General features: G+C 41.7%; 1 protein-coding gene across 3 annotated transcripts; it reads left to right on the top strand.

Moving 5' to 3' along the window:
* Positions 1-1,039: 1,039 nt before the first annotated feature.
* On the top strand, positions 1,040-17,632 carry LOC124006998 (TNF receptor-associated factor 2-like). 3 transcript variants are annotated; one of them, XM_046317225.1, is made up of 12 exons: positions 1,040-1,235; positions 3,466-3,676; positions 4,996-5,074; positions 7,243-7,341; positions 7,606-7,767; positions 7,922-7,996; positions 8,213-8,287; positions 8,444-8,530; positions 9,523-9,999; positions 13,459-13,636; positions 13,873-14,021; positions 14,234-17,632. In XM_046317225.1, the coding sequence occupies exons 2-12, from the start codon at positions 3,489-3,491 to the stop codon at positions 14,450-14,452; spliced, it is 1,788 nt and encodes a 595-aa protein (XP_046173181.1). In that variant the 5' UTR covers positions 1,040-1,235; positions 3,466-3,488; the 3' UTR covers positions 14,453-17,632. The 3 variants fall into 3 exon arrangements, with proteins under 3 accessions (XP_046173181.1, XP_046173183.1, XP_046173182.1); XM_046317227.1 differs by lacking the exon at positions 1,040-1,235 and adding an exon at positions 1,316-1,429; XM_046317226.1 differs by lacking the exon at positions 1,040-1,235 and adding an exon at positions 1,414-1,551.
* The last annotated feature ends 711 nt before the right edge of the window (positions 17,633-18,343 follow it).

Here is an 18,343-nt window from a genome sequence, read left to right as displayed (position 1 = left end):
CGAACCAGCAGATGCTGCTAATTCTCATTTATCAATGTTTTTTGTTTGTTTCTCTCATTACTCCTTTCCTAATTTCCTTTTAAAATCTTTGTCAGAGTGAACGCCCAGACACGGACCTCTGTCCTGTCAGTGACCCTACTACTCCCCTTTCTACTGGAGTGGCACAGATGCATAGGAGGGTGGGGTGCATCTCAATAGCGATAGGTGGCTCCCTCACCAACAATGGTCCCCTACTTTGAGTAGCATTTGCATTCAGGCAAAGCAGGGAAAGGGGGATACCTAGTCATTTGTACAACTGAATGCATTCAACTGAAATGTTTAACACAACCCCTCTGAATCAGAGAGGTGCTTTATTCGACATCCATGTCATCGGCGCCCGGGGAACAGTGGGTTAACTGCTAATTAACCTCGAGTGCGGCCATTCAACCTTCCCACAGAGCAAACTATAGACTTGCTTCATATTGACTTAGTACTTTTTGACAGTGTCAAGTGAATGACATATTTGCATCCTCTTTCAGTGTCCATGTCTCTGAATACACAGAGCACTGTTGACTTACCGGGGTAACACCTTACACAACCTTGATACAGGTCACACTTCTGAAGACAGTCCCTTTGATCTATTACTTTGAATGTTTTTCATTTTACCAGTTGCGGTAGCAGTTGCTAGGCTTACAATTTATAGCTACCTCAAATGCTGACTTGAGGAACTGTATCTCATGAGGTATGCTAATATAGTAACTATATTATACTGGAATGTGGTAAAAATAATAGTCAAGCGTTATAAAATGTATAACATATATAATTATGCAAATCTATAACTGTAGAATTGATCCATCTCTATATTTTTTGGTATGAATGTATTTTAATTTTTAGTCTCATATGAAACTTTTAGAAAAGGAATACGGTTATGAATGCACCCCCCCTATACAGGCTCACGTTTGGTCTGCCTGTCAAGTCAATCCTAATGATTTATATGTAGCCGACACATCATTGGTCAACCCATGTTCAGGCTGCACATGACGTAACACCCACACAGCACAGTGCAATGGCGAAGTTGAACAATAACAGCCCTAGCTAGCTTCTCCGTACCATATGTATTATGTCGTTAACGTTAAAGAAAACGGAATCATTCTTCTGCAGAGTCACATGCAACATTTGTACATTTAACGCCCGCGGGGCTGCGACGAGAAGGAGCATTCTACTACCCCTGCAAGCGATGAGGGTTTAAAACGCTGGTAAATGTCATGTAATTGCCCTTCGTCCATTTTCAATAGGAAACCTTTTCGACATCAAACTGGTTTGTGCACCTGCTTTTTAAAGGGGCGTGGCGGTTAGACGTGTAGGGTACCGCTTCCAGCTAAAAGATGCTGATAGCTATAGCAACGAAAACAGAGGAAAGAGGAGGGCGACAACAATGGATTTACGATTTGTAAGCATCATTCGGATTGTCTGACTACGCCGAGCATTTCGTTTGTGCGTGACATGAAGATCAACTGTTCCCGACACGAATGTAGCTCGAGCGACATGGCGCTATGACTGCTGACGCGAAATGTAAACAAAGGGATACGGGCCTTATGCCATCTCTCTCTATAGGCCTGGCTAGCTGCATTGAAGTTGTCGTTGATAGTGTCAGTGACTGTCTTAATGCACGGTGCATGTACTAGTACAAGCATACCATGTGATGGATCGTGTGTCAGTTGTACCTTAATGTTTCAAATGGGTGTTAAAATGATTTTGTTCCTCTATATTTTCTAGTGCAACAATGACAAGCTTTTTGGAATGTCAAAGGATTAGGCTAGATGCCATACCTTGCAGTTATTTGGCTATAATGCCCACCATTTAAACAAGCAATATTGGCTCGCGTTTGTAACCTATCAGATCTGCCCAATTGTCTCTCTCTGACATAACTTAAGTAGTATTATATTAGTGGGTTGTTCCACGAAAAGAGTGCATTTTGCATCCCTTTGATATTTTAAGTAGAACTTGTGCACAATTCTTGAATTTTAAAAGCATGTTATATTAAATGAAGTGCCATTTAATATAGACCTCATGAAGAATTCAATACAATCTCAGCATTTTGACCTGTCCCTCCACACACCCTCTGCACCTTCTAGGAAGATTTGAATCCCAACTCCCAGGTTTTCACCATCATCGTAAAGTCCTGGTTATTTTGTTGCTTTGAGTAATTTCTGAAGAGTATTATTTATCATGTGATTAATTTACTCCAGTCTCATTTTAAGGTTAACCCAGTTACGTGAACTGCTCGTTATAATATGGTAGAACGATTCCTTTTTAAATTGGTTTTTCAAAAAAACATTGAACATCTAATAGTCAAATCATAGTGTAAAAGCAGGTTAGATGGTTCTACTCATATTGGCCATTTTCTAGTATTTTGTGGTGTTACGTTCCCCAGCAAGAAAATAAAAAATTGTCACTCAAACAGGAGGAGGAACTATCAACAGAGAGTCACTGACAACAACCAAAACAGAAAATGTAGGGTTTTAGGAGGAGTTCTAATAGACTCATGTGGGTATCCACTGAAGTTGACTAACAACAACATCTGGGACCTGAAAGACCTACCATGAGCACCCACAAAATTTTCCCAAGAACAGGCAAACAAAATAATTACCCACACCTTAAAGACAGGAAGCAAACCAAAAAGTGGTGCAAAACAGGGACGATCAGATAAAGGATTGTTTTTCGAGAAATCAAATAGGGCACTCCAACTAAAGCTGTTAACCCTCCACATCTCTCAAGAGCACTGAGCCAGCACAGGTGGAACACCTTCCAACTAACGAGATGACAAGCTAGCACACTGACTAACGAGGTGACGCCTATCAGTGCAGCTAAAGAGCTAACGTCCAACCTCGAAATATACATGGAAAACACAATGCCTGTAGCGGTGGAAAGCTGAGCGGGTCGAGCATAGCATACATGTTACCTATAGATAGGCTATAAATGTTTTAACAATCCTTTGTGAAGCTTGCATTCTATTGCCCCTCCCTGTTGCACACAACATGCTTCCGTTCCCGCTGTCACACGGGGATTTATGTCTTATTTAGATTAATTTGTCAAACCTGTTACAGTCAACCGTGTTATGTTATTTTTTTCGGCACTTAATTGTCACTTACTATAGTTTTTTTCCCCTTTAACCCCTTGATGGGAAAATGTATTTTTTTACAAAACAAATGGACAAAGTTATGCTTCTCAAAAGGCACTGAATTGGTGGAATGACTTTAGTGTCATATCAATAAAAATCAGTATGTAGTGTTACCTTCTGCACCTTTATTAACCAGTATTATAGTTTGATTTCAAAAAGAGACTCAGAAGAAGATGGAAAATGGAGACCTGCGCACACTGATCATTCTAGCTTTATCATGTCATCACCACTTGGAAAAACCTGCCTTGTCATGTCAATACCTCATAGTAGTGTTTTCATATTTATTTGGACATTGTCGTTGCCAGGTCTGAGGCGTACTGAGTGAAACATGGCCACGCAAGAACCATCCCCTCCATCGTCCATGGAGAGCAACAAACCCGGCTTCCCCAAGAAGATCCTGGCCAATAAGCTGGAGGATAAGCACCTGTGTAACTGCTGTCACAACCTGCTGCGGAGGCCCTTCCAAGCCCAGTGTGGACACCGCTTCTGTTCCTACTGCTTCAATATGACTGTCAGGTAGGAGTTCAGAGTGTATCTCAATTGTATACAATTGTCTTTATTGTCTCCTTTCCCTGTAATGTGTATGTGCTGGTCTGGTAAAACTTTAGACTATTGAAATGCCCCCCAACATATCATGCTTGATGAATACACTGATTGTACAAAACATTAAGGACACCTGCTCTTTCCATGACAGACTGCCCAGGTGAATCCAGGTGAAACCTATGATGCCTTATTGATGTCACTTGTTAAATCCACTTTAATCAGTGTAGATGAAGGGGAGGAGATGGGTTAAATAAGGATTTTTAGGCCTTCAGACATGGATTGTGTATGTGTGGCATTCAGAAGATGAATGGGCAAGACAATATATTTAAGTGCCTTTGAACGGGGTATGGTAGTAGGTGCCAGGTGCACCGGTTTGTGTCAAGAACTGCAACACTGCTGAGTTTTTCACTCATTACAGTTTCCTGTATCAATAAGGGTCCACTACCCAAAGGATATCCAGCCAGTGGTGTAAAGTAGTTAAGTAAAAATACTTTAAAGTACTACTTAAGTATTTTTTGAGGGTATCTGTACTTTACTTTACTATTTATATTTTGGACAACTTTTACTTCACTACCTTCCTAAAGCCGATTATGTATTTTTACTCCGTACATGTTCCCTGACACCCAAAAGTACTAGTTACATTTTGAATGCTTAGCAGGACAGGAAAATGGTCCAATTCACACACTTCTCAAGAGAACATCTCTTATCATCCCTACTGCCTCTGATCTGGCAGACTCACTAAACACAAATGGTTAGTTTGTAAATGATGTTGGAGTGTGCCCCTGGCTATCCGTACATTTAAAAAAAAATGTAATGGTGATATCTGGTTTGCTTAATATAAGGAATTTGAAATTATTTTTACCTACTTTTAATGCTTAAGTATATTTTAGCAATTCAATTTACTTTTGATACTTAAGTATATGTAAAACCAAATACTTTTAGACTTTTACTCAAGTAGTATTTTACTGGGTGAGTCATCTTCTGTTAAGGTATCTTTACTTTTACTCAAGTATGACAATTGGGTACTTTCTCCACCACTGCATCCAGCCAACTTGACACAAATGTGGGAAGCATTGGAGTCAACATGGGCCAGCATCCCTGTGGAATGCTTTCGACACCTTGTAGAATCCATGCCCCGACGAATTGAGGATGTTCTGAGGGCAAAAGAGGGGGGCGGGGTGCAACTCAATGTAAGGAGTGTTTTGTACACTCAGTGTATATTACACATTTGACAATATGACACACTGTACTGTTCTTTTATACTGTTTGTTGACAACATATTCCCATTGCAGAGATGGACCTCAGAAATGCAATGCTTGTATCAAAGAGGACATTTTTGAAGAGCCCACGTCAATTCTAAAACAAGGCTGCGTAAGTGTCTACAATGTTGGTCTTTGTGAACATATAGGCACACTTGCTCTTGAATACATACAGTGCATTAGGAAAGTATTCAGGCCCCTTGGCTTTTTCCACATTTTGTTACGTTACAACCGTATTCTACAATGGATGTTAAAAAAAACAAAAAAATCCTAATCAATCCACACATAACACCCAATAATTGAAAAAGTGAAAACAGGTTATTAGAATTGTTTACCAATATATTAAAAATAAAAACAGAAATACATTATTTTCACAAGTGTTCAGACCCTTTGCTATGAGACTTGAAATTGAGCTCTGGTGCATCCTGTTTCCATTGATCATCCTTGAGATGTTTCTACAACCTGATTGGCGTCCACCTGAGGTAAATTCAATTGATTGGACATGATTTGGAAAGGCACACACACGTCTATATAAGGTCCCACAGTTGACAGTACATGTCAGAGCAAAAACCAACCCACGAGGTTGAACAAATTGTCTGTAGAGCTCCGAGACAGGATTGTGTCGAGGCACAGATCTGGGGAAGGGTACTAAAAAATGTCTGCAGCATTGAAGGTCCCAAAGAACACAGTGGCCTCCATCATTCTTAAATGGAATACATTTGGAACCACCAAGACTCTTCCTAGACATGGCCACCCAGCCAAACTAAGCAATCAGGGGAGAAGGGCCTCAGGGAGGTGACCAAGAACCCGATGGTCACTCTGACAAAGCTCCAGAGCTCCTCTGTAGAGAAGGGGTGACCTTCCAGAAGGACAACCACCAATCAGGCCTTTGTGATAGAGTGGCCAGATGGAAGCCACTCCTCAGTAAAAGTCACATGACAGCCCGCTTGGAGTTTGCCAAAAGACACCTAAAGACTCAGACCATGAGATACAAGATTGTCTGGTCTGATGAAACAGATTGAACTCATTGGCCTGAATGCCAAGCATCACGCCTGGAGGAAACCTGGCACCATCCCTACGGTGAAGCATAGTGGTGGCAGCATCATGTTGTGGGGATTTCTTTCAGAGGCAGGGACTGAGAGACTAAACAGGATTGAGGGAAAGATGAACAGAGCAAAGTACCAAGAGATCCTTGATGAAAACCTGCTCCAGAGAGCTCAGGACAAAGGTTCACCTTCCAACAGGACAATGACCCTAAACACACAGCCAAGACAACGCAGAAGTGGCTTTGGGATAAGTCTCAGCATGTCCTTTAGTGGCCCAGGCAGAGCCCGGACTTGAACCTGATCAGACATCTCTGGGGAGACCTTAAAATAGCTGTGCAGCGACACTCCCCACCCTACCTGACAGAGCTTGAGAGAATCTGCAGAGAAGAATGGGAGAAACTCCCCAAATACAGGTGTGCCAAGCTTGTAGCGTCATACTCAAGAAGACTAGAGGCTGTAATCGCTGCCAAACGGTGCTTCAACAAAGTACTGAGTAAGGGTCTGAATACTTATGTAAATGTGATATTTCAGTAAAAATATTTTTTTAAATGTGCAAAAATATCTTACAGTTTTTGCTTTGTCATTATGTGGTATTGTTTGTTGATTGATGAGGGGAAAAAAACGATTTAATACATTTTAGAATAAGGCTATAACGTAACAAAATGTGGGAAAAAATCAAGGGGTTTTCAAATGCACTGTATTTAAAAGATGTTAATCTCTAGGAGCTTCTTCTTCAGTCTTTTATTCCAGTGTCAGTTCATCGTCCCAAAGAAAAAGTGAGATCTAAATGTATCCTTTAAATACTGGTGATGTCATTCAACTTTTGAATCGGACCTTGTTTACACTGGTTTTATAAAAGCCCTGTCATTCAGAAGTAATGTCTAGCTGGTGTTATCCGTGTGTACAGTAGCTTCTCCTTGTGTTGTATAATGCAAAGGTAGCGCCAGTGCGTCCTCGCTATTTGGAGCGTGTGCACTTATCTCTATCTCACACACACACACACACACACACACACACACACACACACACACACACACACACACACACACACACACACACACACACACACACACACACACACACACACACACACACACACACACACACACACACACACACACACACACACACACACACACACACACCTCACAATCATAAATGATGCGTTTGGAAAACAGGACAGATTAACTGTAACAGCAAAAGCCTCCATTTTTGTTTGCTCTCACTTCTGCAGGCTTTTCCTGACAACGCAGCTCGAAGAGAGGTCGAAAACCTCTCTGCTGTCTGCATCAACGAAGGTTGCACTTGGAAAGGCAATATTAAAGAATACGAGGTTAGTTGCTTGTTTTTTAGACTGATTATCAACCTTTTAATCGTTCAGACAATGCATTTAGACAGACATGCGTTATTGAAAAGAAGGAGCACCACCAATGTGCCAGAAATGCTTGTAAAGCAATGCATCTCAGTACTGTAGTGTATGTCTGGGTTTTGCTTTGCTCTTTTGTCACGATCAGTTTGACCGAAGATCCTTGGTTACACTGTTATGAACGTATACTAAAGCCAAGTGAATCCTAACTTTATTTTCGGTCTCTTACAGTTGAGCCACGAAGAGAAGTGTGAGTTCATGATCATCCCCTGCCCTTCCTGTAAAGAGCGGATCCGCTTCAACGAACAGGAACGCCACAACGAGCGAGAGTGCCCTGAGAGAACCCTCAACTGCAAGTACTGCAAGGAACCATTTCATTTCAAAAACATCAAGGTGAGAAATAATGCAGGCTCTGAGAGAGAACGTCCATCCATCCGTCTGTTGGTTGTTCAATCTCTCAAAGGGCTGGTTTATGATCGCGTCAAGATTGCAAGGAGTATTAGCATCAATTTGTGTAAGAAGCTATACAAAAACATGTCCTTTTTAGGCCCACGACGAGATCTGCCCCAAGTACCCCATGATCTGTGAAGGCTGTGCCAAGAAGAAAATCCCCAGGGAGAAGGTGAGTTCTTAAATCTTCAACACACACACAATATAGCCGATTTTATATTGTCATTGGGAACTTGTGACTGAATGCATTTGGAAAATGCATGACAGAAAAGGAAGCACAGTATTGAGAGAAAAAGAATCCACACTATTTTAAGAAGGATGATGTTTGAAATGGCTGTAGAACTTGTCAAATCATTGTCTTTTTTTCTTCTTTGTCTTTTTCCCCAAGTATGTGGACCACATTAAGTTCTGCAGCAAATTCAGAACGCCATGCAGATTCCATGTTGTTGGGTGTGATATGTCAGTAAGTAACTTTTTAAAATCTTTTCAGAGCTATGGTTTTAACCAATCCTAATGAAACAAACAAGGTTGTTACTGTGTAATTACCATTTGACCATGTTAATACCTGGTTAAGGTGCTACTGTTAAAACAGCTGTCCTCTCCCCCGCTCTCTGTGCAGGTGGAGAAGGAGAGGATCCACGACCACGAGAGGGCCTGCGCTTACGAACACCTCAACCTGCTGCTACACTACATTATGGGCATGAAGGTGAGGGTGAGCATGGATGTAGTGGAGCGGAAATGCTGTTTGTACACCTTTTTGTTTGGTGAATAGCAGTGTACACACCTATTACGCTAAATTATGGTTGGTGGCATTAGCATTTACTTAGCAGTTACGTTAGCGTCAGCATTTAGATTTGCTTTAGCATTTACTTAGCAGTTACGTTCGCGTAAGCATTTAGATTAGCTTTAACATTTACTTTGCAGTTATGTTCGCGTTAGCATTTAGATTAGCTTTAGCATTTACTTAGCAGTTACATTAGCGTTAGCATTTAGATTAGCTTTAGCATTTACTTAGCAGTTACATTAGCGTTAGCATTTAGATTAGCTTTAGCATTTACTTAGCAGTTACGTTAGCGTTAGCATTTAGATTAGCTTTAGCATTTACTTAGCAGTTACATTTGCGTTAGCATTTAGATTAGCTTTAGCATTCACTTAGCAGTTACATTTGCGTTAGCATTTATATTAGCTTTAGCATTTACTTAGCAGTTACGTTAGCGTTAGCATTTAGATTAGCTTTAGCATTTACTTAGCAGTTACATTTGCGTTAGCATTTATATTAGCTTTAGCATTTACTTGCCTCGTCAAATCAGTTTATTGGTCGCGTGCACAGTTTAGCAGATGTTATAGCGGGTGCAGCAGAATGTTTGTTACTAGTTCCTAACAATGCAGTAAAATGTCAATGAAGTAGACAAATAATTCAAATAAAAAATTGTAAATCACGAAATAGCACAGTAACAGTAATCCAAATGCAATCTATATGTATGTACACCGGATGTGTTCCCCCAAGATATACTAAAAATGGTATGTACGCAGTAGATATATTCGAGTGAACTATGTCGAGAAGTATTAGAATGAGCTTTGTCGAGAATACAGTATTTAAATACACAGTATCTTCTGTCTCCTAGTCTACGATCAGCTCATTTTTAATTTGTTGAGGGAGTGGTTATTTTCTCAGTGTTTACTTATGTATCCCTGAAGGTGAGCATGGAGGGCCTGCAGCCGCAGGGACTGGAGCTAGCCGGACACAAGCTCCTGGACCTCCACCGTTCCCTCAGGGAGCTGGAGGTCCGTGTCTCCCAGATCAGCACCACCTCGATCGGGCCTCCCGTGCAGGGGGTCTCCTCCTCCTCTTCCTCCTTAGGTCTCCCGGGGCCTCCTACCCCGGCTCTTCCTCTGCCTCCACCTCCCGCCCCGGTCCCAACCCTGACCGTGTCCACCTCCTTCACCCCCCTGCCTAGCTCGGTGGGGGCGGCCCTGGAGCTGCAGCTCCACAGTGAGAAGACCAAGGTGGCGGAGCTGGGACGCAGGTGCACTGACCTGGAGGTGAAGGTGGGGACGTTTGAGAATGTGGTGTGTGTGTTGAACCGAGAGGTAGAGCGCTTCACCACCACCATGGAGGCAGGTAACAGACAGCATCGACTGGACCAGGATAAGATTGAGGCCCTGAGCAACAAGGTAGGAATGAGGACCCTGAAGCAGAGATTAAATTGTCATTTGCTTTATAGAGTCCCTTTCCAACATTTAAAGATGTCCTCCAGCGATTTGTTTTACTTTTATTGTTGAAAAGCGATTTCCCAAGTATAAATACAGTAAAGTACACACACTAGGGTAAAATGTTTTTTTTTAGAAAAATAGGTATTTTGTTTTTTACACAACTGAAAACCTCAAACAGTAGGGCATTCAAGGAGTTGGTCTGATTAGAATTTGTGATGTCATCAGCCTTCTCCTTACTTGATGAACCAAAGAGAAATAAAGAGCAAAACAGGCCCCACCCCTAACTGGTCCTATGTTGAAGTCAGAAGTTTACATACACCTTAGCCAAATACATTTAAACTCAGTTTTTCACTATTTCTGATATTTAATCATAGTAAAAAATTCCCTGTTTTAGGTGTTAGGATAACCACTTTATTTTAAGAATGTGAATTGTCAGAATAATAGTAGAGAGAATGATTTATTTCAGCTTTTATTTCTTTCAGCACATTCCCAGTGGGTCAAGTTTATATACACTCAATTAGTATTTGTTAGCATTGCCTTCAAATTGGGTCAAACGTTTCAGGTAGCATTCCACCAGCTTCCCACAATAAGTTGGGCAAATTTTGGCCCATTCCTCCTGACAGTCGGGTTTGTAGGCCTCCTTGCTCGCACACGATTTTTCAGTTTTGCCCACAAATTTTCTATGGGATTGAGGTCAGGGCTTTGTGATGGCTACTCCAATACCTTGACTTTGTTGTCCTTTAAGCCATTTTGCCACAACTTCGGAAGTATGCTTGGTTTCATTGGGGGCGGCAGGGTAGCCTAGTGGTTAGAGCGTTGGACTAGTAACCGGAAGGTTGCAAGTCCAAACCCCCGAGCTGACAAGGTACAAATCTGTCGTTCTGCCCCTGAACAGGCAGTTAACCCACTGTTCCTAGGCCGTCATTGACAATAAGAATTTGTTCTTAACTGACTTGCCTGGTTAAATAAAGGTCAAATAAAAAAATTGTCCATTTACTTCCTGACCAATGTCTTGAGATGTTGCTTCAATATATCCACATCATTTTCCTTCCTCATAATGTCATGTATTTTGTGAAGTGCACCAGTCCCTCCTACAGCAAAGCACCCCCACAACATGATGCTGCCACCCCTGTGCATCACGGTTGGGATGGTGTTCTTCGGCTTGCAAGGCTCCCCCTTTTTCCTCCAAACATAACGATGGTCATTATGGCCAGTTCTATTTTTGCTTCATCAGACCAGAGGACATTTCTCCAAAAAGTATGATCAGGTGCAAACCGTAGTCTGGCTTTTTTGTGGCGGTTTTGGAGCAGTGGCTTCTTCCTTGCTGAACATCCTTTCAGGTTATGTCGATATAGGACTCGTTTTACTGTGGATATAGATACTTTTGTACCTGTTTCCTCCAGCATTTTCACAAGGTCCTTTGTTGTTGTTCTGGGATTGATTTGCACTTTTCGCTCCAAAGTGTGTTCATCTCTAGGAGACAGAACGCGTCTCCTTCCTGAGCGGTATGACGGCTGCGTGGTCCCATGGTGTTTATTCTTGCGTGCCATTATTTCTACAGATGAACGTGGTACCTTCAGGCGTTTGTAAATTGCCCCAAAGGATGAACCAGACTTGTGGAGGTCTACAATGTTTTTTCTGAGGTCTTGGCAGATTTCTTTAGATTTTCCCATGATGTCAAGCAAAGAGGCACTGAGTTTGAAGGTAGGCGTTGAAATACATCCACAGGTACACCTCCAATTGACTCAAATTATGTCAATTAGCCTATCAGAAGCTTCTAAAGTCATGCCATGTTTTTCTGGAATTTTCCAAGCTGTTTAAAGGCATAGTCAACTTAGTGTAAACTTCTGACCCACTGGAATTGTAAAATAATCTGTCTGTGAACAATTGTTGGAATGCACAGAGTCATGCACAAAGTAGAGGTCCTAACCGACTTGCCAAAATTATAGTTTGTTCACAAGAAATTTGTGGAGTGGTTGAAAAACAAATTATAATGACTCCGACCTAAGTGTATGTAAACTTCCGACTTCAACTGTACCTGGACCACCTATTGAGATGTGCCTTTTGTTAAGTAAATCAGGTGTTAAATATGGTGAAAAGGGGACTGCAGTGCCACTTTAAATTCAATGGCATGACTCACTTAAGCAATAATACATGAGAGGCCAAGTGTTATTACATTTTTATCATGGCAATGATATGAGCATAGTCCCGAGGCGAAGCCGAGGGGCGTAGAAACCACAGCCATGATAAAAATGTGATAACACATGGCCTTGAGTGTATTATTGCTTTTATACAATAGGTTACCAGCATTAAAAATCTAGATTATTTCCCAAACCATACATTTTTCAACAATACGTGATTCTGTATTCACTAACACTGGTTGTCAAGTGACTTTTTAGGCGTTCTCTGGTTGTTAGTTCTATTCGTATTGACTGCCATGTAAAGCAAAACTACCCAGGCGCTGGTTGACAGTTCCAGAACTTTGGTTTCTACGGACGCCGTCCATGGTTCTGAAAACAGTGCACGTCTGGTCTATCCATATGGAAATTGAATGCCCGTTTGAAACATTTCATGGGGGCGCTGTCCATGGATCTGAATACAGAGCTGAAACATTGTAGCAAAGACATCGATGAGGCAGATCAGAAAAGAAACCACAATGACATCGTTTTTCAGATGATCACAGCATCGACAGCTTTATTTCTGATGCTGAATTGCACATTTCTACGTGGGACAGAGCTCATTCGTTTATTACGAATGAGTCTGGCTTCAGTTTGCGATTTCCTTCATTGCCTTTTCGGCCAAAGTTCAACTGCAAATCAAACCACCCATCACCCAAACTCACCCATCTCGTGTTTTGAAACGGTTGCCAGATCGATGTTTATTCCCTTGTCTGATAGCCATTCCAGAAAGCACTACACTGCCCAGTTGTTCCGTCCTGATGGAGCTAGCTTCTTAATTTTCTCTCTTTTTCTATGTCGTCTATAGCAGTGCTAAATGTTACTGATTTCTGCATGTCTAATGTTAACGCTAGGCTCAGGTTGCTGGTCCACTTGCTCTTCTACTTCTTGTTTAATTTATTTTAAAATCCTCCTACTCTTCTTCTTGGCACCATTCATGAAACATTAGTAGATAAAACAAATCAAAAGTAACTTTTAAAACCATCCATGACGATTGACAGACTAGTGGTAGTGGGGTTTCTAGGTCACGACTTAAACGATGCCACTTCATATGAATGTGACCATGTGTGTGTTGTCTCATATATATCATGGGTGGGAGAGGCTCTAACCATGGGAATTCCAAACCACGTGTTGTATAATGGGGTATAAAGCTGGAGATTCAGAGTTTAAAAAAAAAAATTTATTCATAGAAGCTAGCACACTGTTGTGTGTGTGTGTGTGTGCGCGCGTGCGTGTGTCTCAGGTGCGGCAGCTGGAGAGGACGGTGGGACTGAAGGACCTGACGGTAGCGGAGATGGAGGGCAGGCTGAGAGAGATGTCGGCCACCACATTCGACGGCGTCTTCGTCTGGAGGATCTCTGACTTCACCAAGAAGAGACAGGACGCCATCGCTGGCCGAGCCCCCGCCATGTTCTCACCAGGTATCTCCCAGAACCAGTGCTATAGACCAGCTTAAGTGAGACCAGAGCTATTCCAGTCCGAGTCAAGACTGGAGCCAGAACAAACGGAGTCTAATTCGAGACCACATTGTTCCGTAGTGGTGCAAGTCATGAGGACAGCACACAACGTAGTCTATTGTGTTTCCGATCCCAATTTTCCTCTTTCAGCCTTCCACACCAATAAATATGGCTATAAAATATGTATTTTTCCCCAACAGCATTCTACACCAGTAAATACGGCTATAAGATGTGTCTGCGGATCTACCTGAATGGGGACGGGACGGGGCGTGGCAGTCACCTTTCTCTTTTCTTTGTGGTGATGAGAGGACTGAGTGATGCTCTGCTAAAATGGCCCTTTAACCAGAAGGCAAGGACCGGTGAACTCATTTATAAAATGCACAGATTTGATCAGATTTTTTTTACATTACACTGAAATTCACGGCAATCTTGTAATTTATAAATCTAAATGTATAATAAATGTAGATTTTGCATGAAGATTTCTGATGAATAAATCAAGACATGCTCATGTGGAATTCACACTTTCTGTCTCTCTCTCTTTCTTTCTCTCCCTCTCACCAGGTGACTCTGATGCTGCTGGACCAGAGTAGCAGGGAGCACATCATCGACGCCTTCCGGCCTGACATCACTTCCTCCTCCTTCCAGAGGCCTGTGAGCGAGATGAACATCGCCAGCGGCTGCCCGCTGTTCTGCCCGCTCTCAAAGCTTGACGCCAAGAACTCCTACATCCGCGACGACATAATCTTCATCAAGGCCATTGTGGATCTCACAGGCCTTTAGATGCAACCTTTGAAGTGGAAGTGCAAGGCAACTAAGCAGCATTGTGGCAATTCAGGCAGGCTCCATTTTGGCTCCATTTGGGTCCATTTGGGATCCATTCTGGCCTATTTCAGTCCCCTCCAGTTGTAGGGAGACTCACATGTTTGCTACTGTGTGCTGCATGCGGCTCCAGTTTGCCCAGCTCCGGAGGCCCTTGCACTGTTGTACAAGGCGGTCCTTTGCAGAGCAATTCTGTTGTAGCTCTACATATTGGTTCCTCATGGTGCATGAACCCCACTTTAGCTCTATATTATTTGAATCCATGGAAAAGGCAACTGAACAAACAAGTAACTCCAGAATATAGTCCCAATATTGAGTAGGACAGAACCTGTGGTATTGAATTGGGGATATGTTGCGGTTGGAGGACATCTTTTTTCTCTCTCTTTGTTTTTCATAAGACCTTAGAGTGTGTGACTTGTAGCCTTTAGAGGATAGTAAAAAGAGGGATATGAACCCTGTTTTCCCTGTCGGTGTATAAAACTGACCCACTGCTTATCGTAGAAGTAGAGCTTGGTCTTGGCGTAGCAGGGTATATTAACATGTTCTTTCTTGTTTCCGATCTCAACGCGAGTGATTTTGATTGTGGATATCGTGAGCTTCTCAATGCCATTGTTGAGTACATTTGCATAGACAAACGTGGAGTTATGTTATGAATAAGAATATGGGCATTTGTTTGCCTTTTTGCGCAAATTGCATGCCTGCTACCTTTTATTGGCCTGTTCGTGTTGAAGTGCTCTCTCTCCCTTCATTGAGTTGCTGGAGGGCTCTTCCTTGTTAGTTGTTACACTTGTTAGTGAGTTAAACCACCTGTGATGGTGGACATTGCCTGCATGTCTTGTATCCAGGCATATACTTTTTACATATACTTCGTGTTGCGTTTCTTGTTTCTCTTTAGGGGTCGAGGGTTACGGGATTGGTGGTTCGGTACATCTGTGGAAGATACAGTGGAGTTATCAGGGTGTTATAAGGCAGCTTGCCAATCAAAGCCTGAGGCATACGACAAGTGTATTTCTGTCACTGGTAAATACACCAACCTGGAAGAGCTTTCCCCCCCAGGATATGCTCAGTACAGTAGCTCACATCTCAACACATAGTACTGTGCCCCACCACAGATGGAGGTTAATACAGGTTCAATGAACTGAAGGAATGGTGTGTTCCTTGTTTTCTGTCCATATTACAGTACGGTACATTTGTATGTAGTTTTGCTGCTCTCTCAGCTTTGTTTCCGGTGTAAAAACAAATGTGTGGCGATCAATGCGAATTTTAGCATAGACAGTTGAGCGTTAGTTGAAGAGGTTAAAGTGGAAGGATAACGAGGGATGTAGCCTCGAAGTGAAAACAAGTGAATGTGATGGTATAATTTTCCATTGGACCATAGTGGTTGAAAATCATTCATTGATGTTTGATGTAAACTCTACATAAATCCCATTAACCTGTGGGTGACAGTGAATCCTCTTAGCCTAGGTGGTGTTATTATTCATGAAGCCCCACAAATGACGCTGACCAAAATGCTAAATCAGAGGAAATCCTTTAGATGTGAATATAGGTAGGTTCTATGCATGTCCACCAGGGGGTGCTGATTTACCCCAATAGTCTTCCCCCCCTTCTGGACTTGCGTCAGGGTTTTCACAGGCCTGTTTTGAAACCAGTCTTGACCTGTGTTGAAACCTCTCTGTGCATGGGAGGGTTCAATTCATATTCAGTATCGCAGTTCGTTATTGTCTTACCTTGTAGACCAATGGCGAACGCATTGATTTGCTTTCGTTTGGAGGAGTATAAATAAAGATAGCTGATTATTATGTCATATCTCTCACTGCTTCTGTATAACACAAGCAGATGCCTATATATATTCATAAGAATTTATACATATAATATCATAATGTTGAGCAATTCAATATATTGATGTTACTATACACATATTGTTATTAATAAACATAGTATTGTTGAATATATTATGAATGATATCTATATACCTACTTTTTGTTTTTATGAGATGGTTTAAGACAGGTCTGGAAACTCCCGTAAAGTTGAATTGCCAGATTATGGTGCAACAACAAAAGCTCTGCCACATAATACCAACCATGGCACCCTATTCTTCTGGGTTAACTGTGGGTGGGGAAAAAACACAATATTTACATTCATCAAAATGACCCTTTAAAGGTTCCTGCAGTAATTATGTGTAATTTAACTCTGTTTCTCAACCTTTTATATGCCACTGGACCCTCTTGTACCAAGAACTGACAAGCTGCTATGGTCCTTGAAGGCACTTCTGGCTACGTTGTTGTCAGCTAACAACCTGAGGGACCAGTCAGCAGCATCCCAGAGACCAGTGCCGGTCCTCGGACCAGAGGTTGAGGACCACTGATATAATTCTCCTCTGAGAAAGGGTGCTTTGGTTGTTAAATGGGTAGTAATTTGGCCTCAGTCAGTGAATACATTGTTGTTTGGTCCTCTGATGGTTATAGACAGGGTTTGGTTCTGTATATTCTGACCATGTTCATTATAGGAAGAATCGTTACTGCAGCTTTTTAGCTTGAAACGGAAAGCTGATCAGTAAGTATAGTGCACATCAACGATCAGTCCTTTGCATAAATACTTATTCTCGTGTTGTGCCAAAATGCTATATTACCTCCATATTATTACAAATGATGTATTGTAAGTTGTACTTGTATTCTATGCTCAAATATGGTGCCAAATATGCTTGGAGAATAATGTGTATTTAAGGTTTATGGTTTGTATTCTTGTTTCATTCCAGTATAATGCATGGGTCACTTCTGGAACCAGCTAGATTGATGAAGACGTCAACTTAGTATGTTAAGCAAAATATCTCCTGACAGTACAATCATATATCTTTAGGTGTCTGAATGTAAAGCCTTAATGCAGTGGTCCTCTCCACTGTTTCTGTGAGAGGAAAACAGGTCGGCGGTTCCGTTTTAACAGTTGTTGATGCAGCTGAATTGAATGAACTTTAATTGTGCACTTTGTATAATGTAAAGGTATCCACAGGGTACAACTTTGTTCCGTGATTGGTCAACTGTGAAGTCAGATCTATATACATTCTAATGTGTTCATTGATGTTCTCTATATACGCTATAAAGGCTCTTACAGAACATGCAGTATGCAATACATTTTGTCTTTGGATTTCTGGGTTTGGTTTGTCTTTTACCAACCGTCTGCCTGTGTCCCAAATGGAACCTATAGTGCACTACTTTTGATCTGATTGATCCATTTACAGTAGGACAGCCTCTTGAGTTCCATCTCTTCCTCCGTGTTAGAGGGAGGTAGTTGTCATTGATTTTGCTGTTCCTGTATTCAACCAGAAGGGGGTGCTGCTCACCATTATTTGTCACTGGTCACCACTACAGTTATCATGCATGATCTTCATTCCTTTTGAATGATTTCATTCCTTTTGATGAGATTTGGTCATCTGCCAGAGATTCTGAGAATCTCGGATTCACTCTGAGGCAAATATCCCCTTGACCGTATTCTGTACCTTCTAAAGGAACTATGTGCTCTGTTCGATCTGTAAAACTGAATGAGGTGTTACAGATTATGCAATAGAAATGTAAAGGTAATTTCCGATTGAGCTGATTGATATATGCAGCATTTACCAGGAATGTAATCTCTGCAAAAGCGGGAACGTTGCTGTTAAATTACCATATTAAAGCGGAACTTCCAAGATGTGGATTGAATAGAGCCCTTTGTCTCCACGCAGCCCCTTGTGGAAGCTAGGCAAGTTGCAACAATACTTACCTGAATTCAAACAACTCTTCCGCCCTCCTGGATTTACTCCCCATCCTCTCCCACACTTTTCAGTCTTACTTTCGGTTATTGAAAATATATTTCACAGCG

The sequence above is a fragment of the Oncorhynchus gorbuscha genome, linkage group LG20, assembly GCF_021184085.1.
Source record: "Oncorhynchus gorbuscha isolate QuinsamMale2020 ecotype Even-year linkage group LG20, OgorEven_v1.0, whole genome shotgun sequence".
Classification (NCBI taxonomy): Eukaryota; Metazoa; Chordata; class Actinopteri; order Salmoniformes; family Salmonidae; genus Oncorhynchus; species Oncorhynchus gorbuscha.
Note: the sequence above shows the minus strand (reverse complement) of the source record. Positions and strands in the feature narration are given on the sequence as shown.

What these genes read in the sequence shown, in the direction of transcription:
- LOC124006998 (XM_046317225.1), top strand. Translation starts at nt 3,489, where the DNA reads ATGGCCACGCAAGAACCATCCCCTCCATCGTCCATGGAGAGCAACAAA. An exon ending in CAATTCTAAAACAAGGCTGC is followed by an intron (nt 5,075 to 7,242) that starts GTAAGTGTCTAC and finishes TCACTTCTGCAG; the next exon opens with GCTTTTCCTGACAACGCAGC. An exon ending in AGAAAATCCCCAGGGAGAAG is followed by an intron (nt 7,997 to 8,212) that starts GTGAGTTCTTAA and finishes TTTTTCCCCAAG; the next exon opens with TATGTGGACCACATTAAGTT.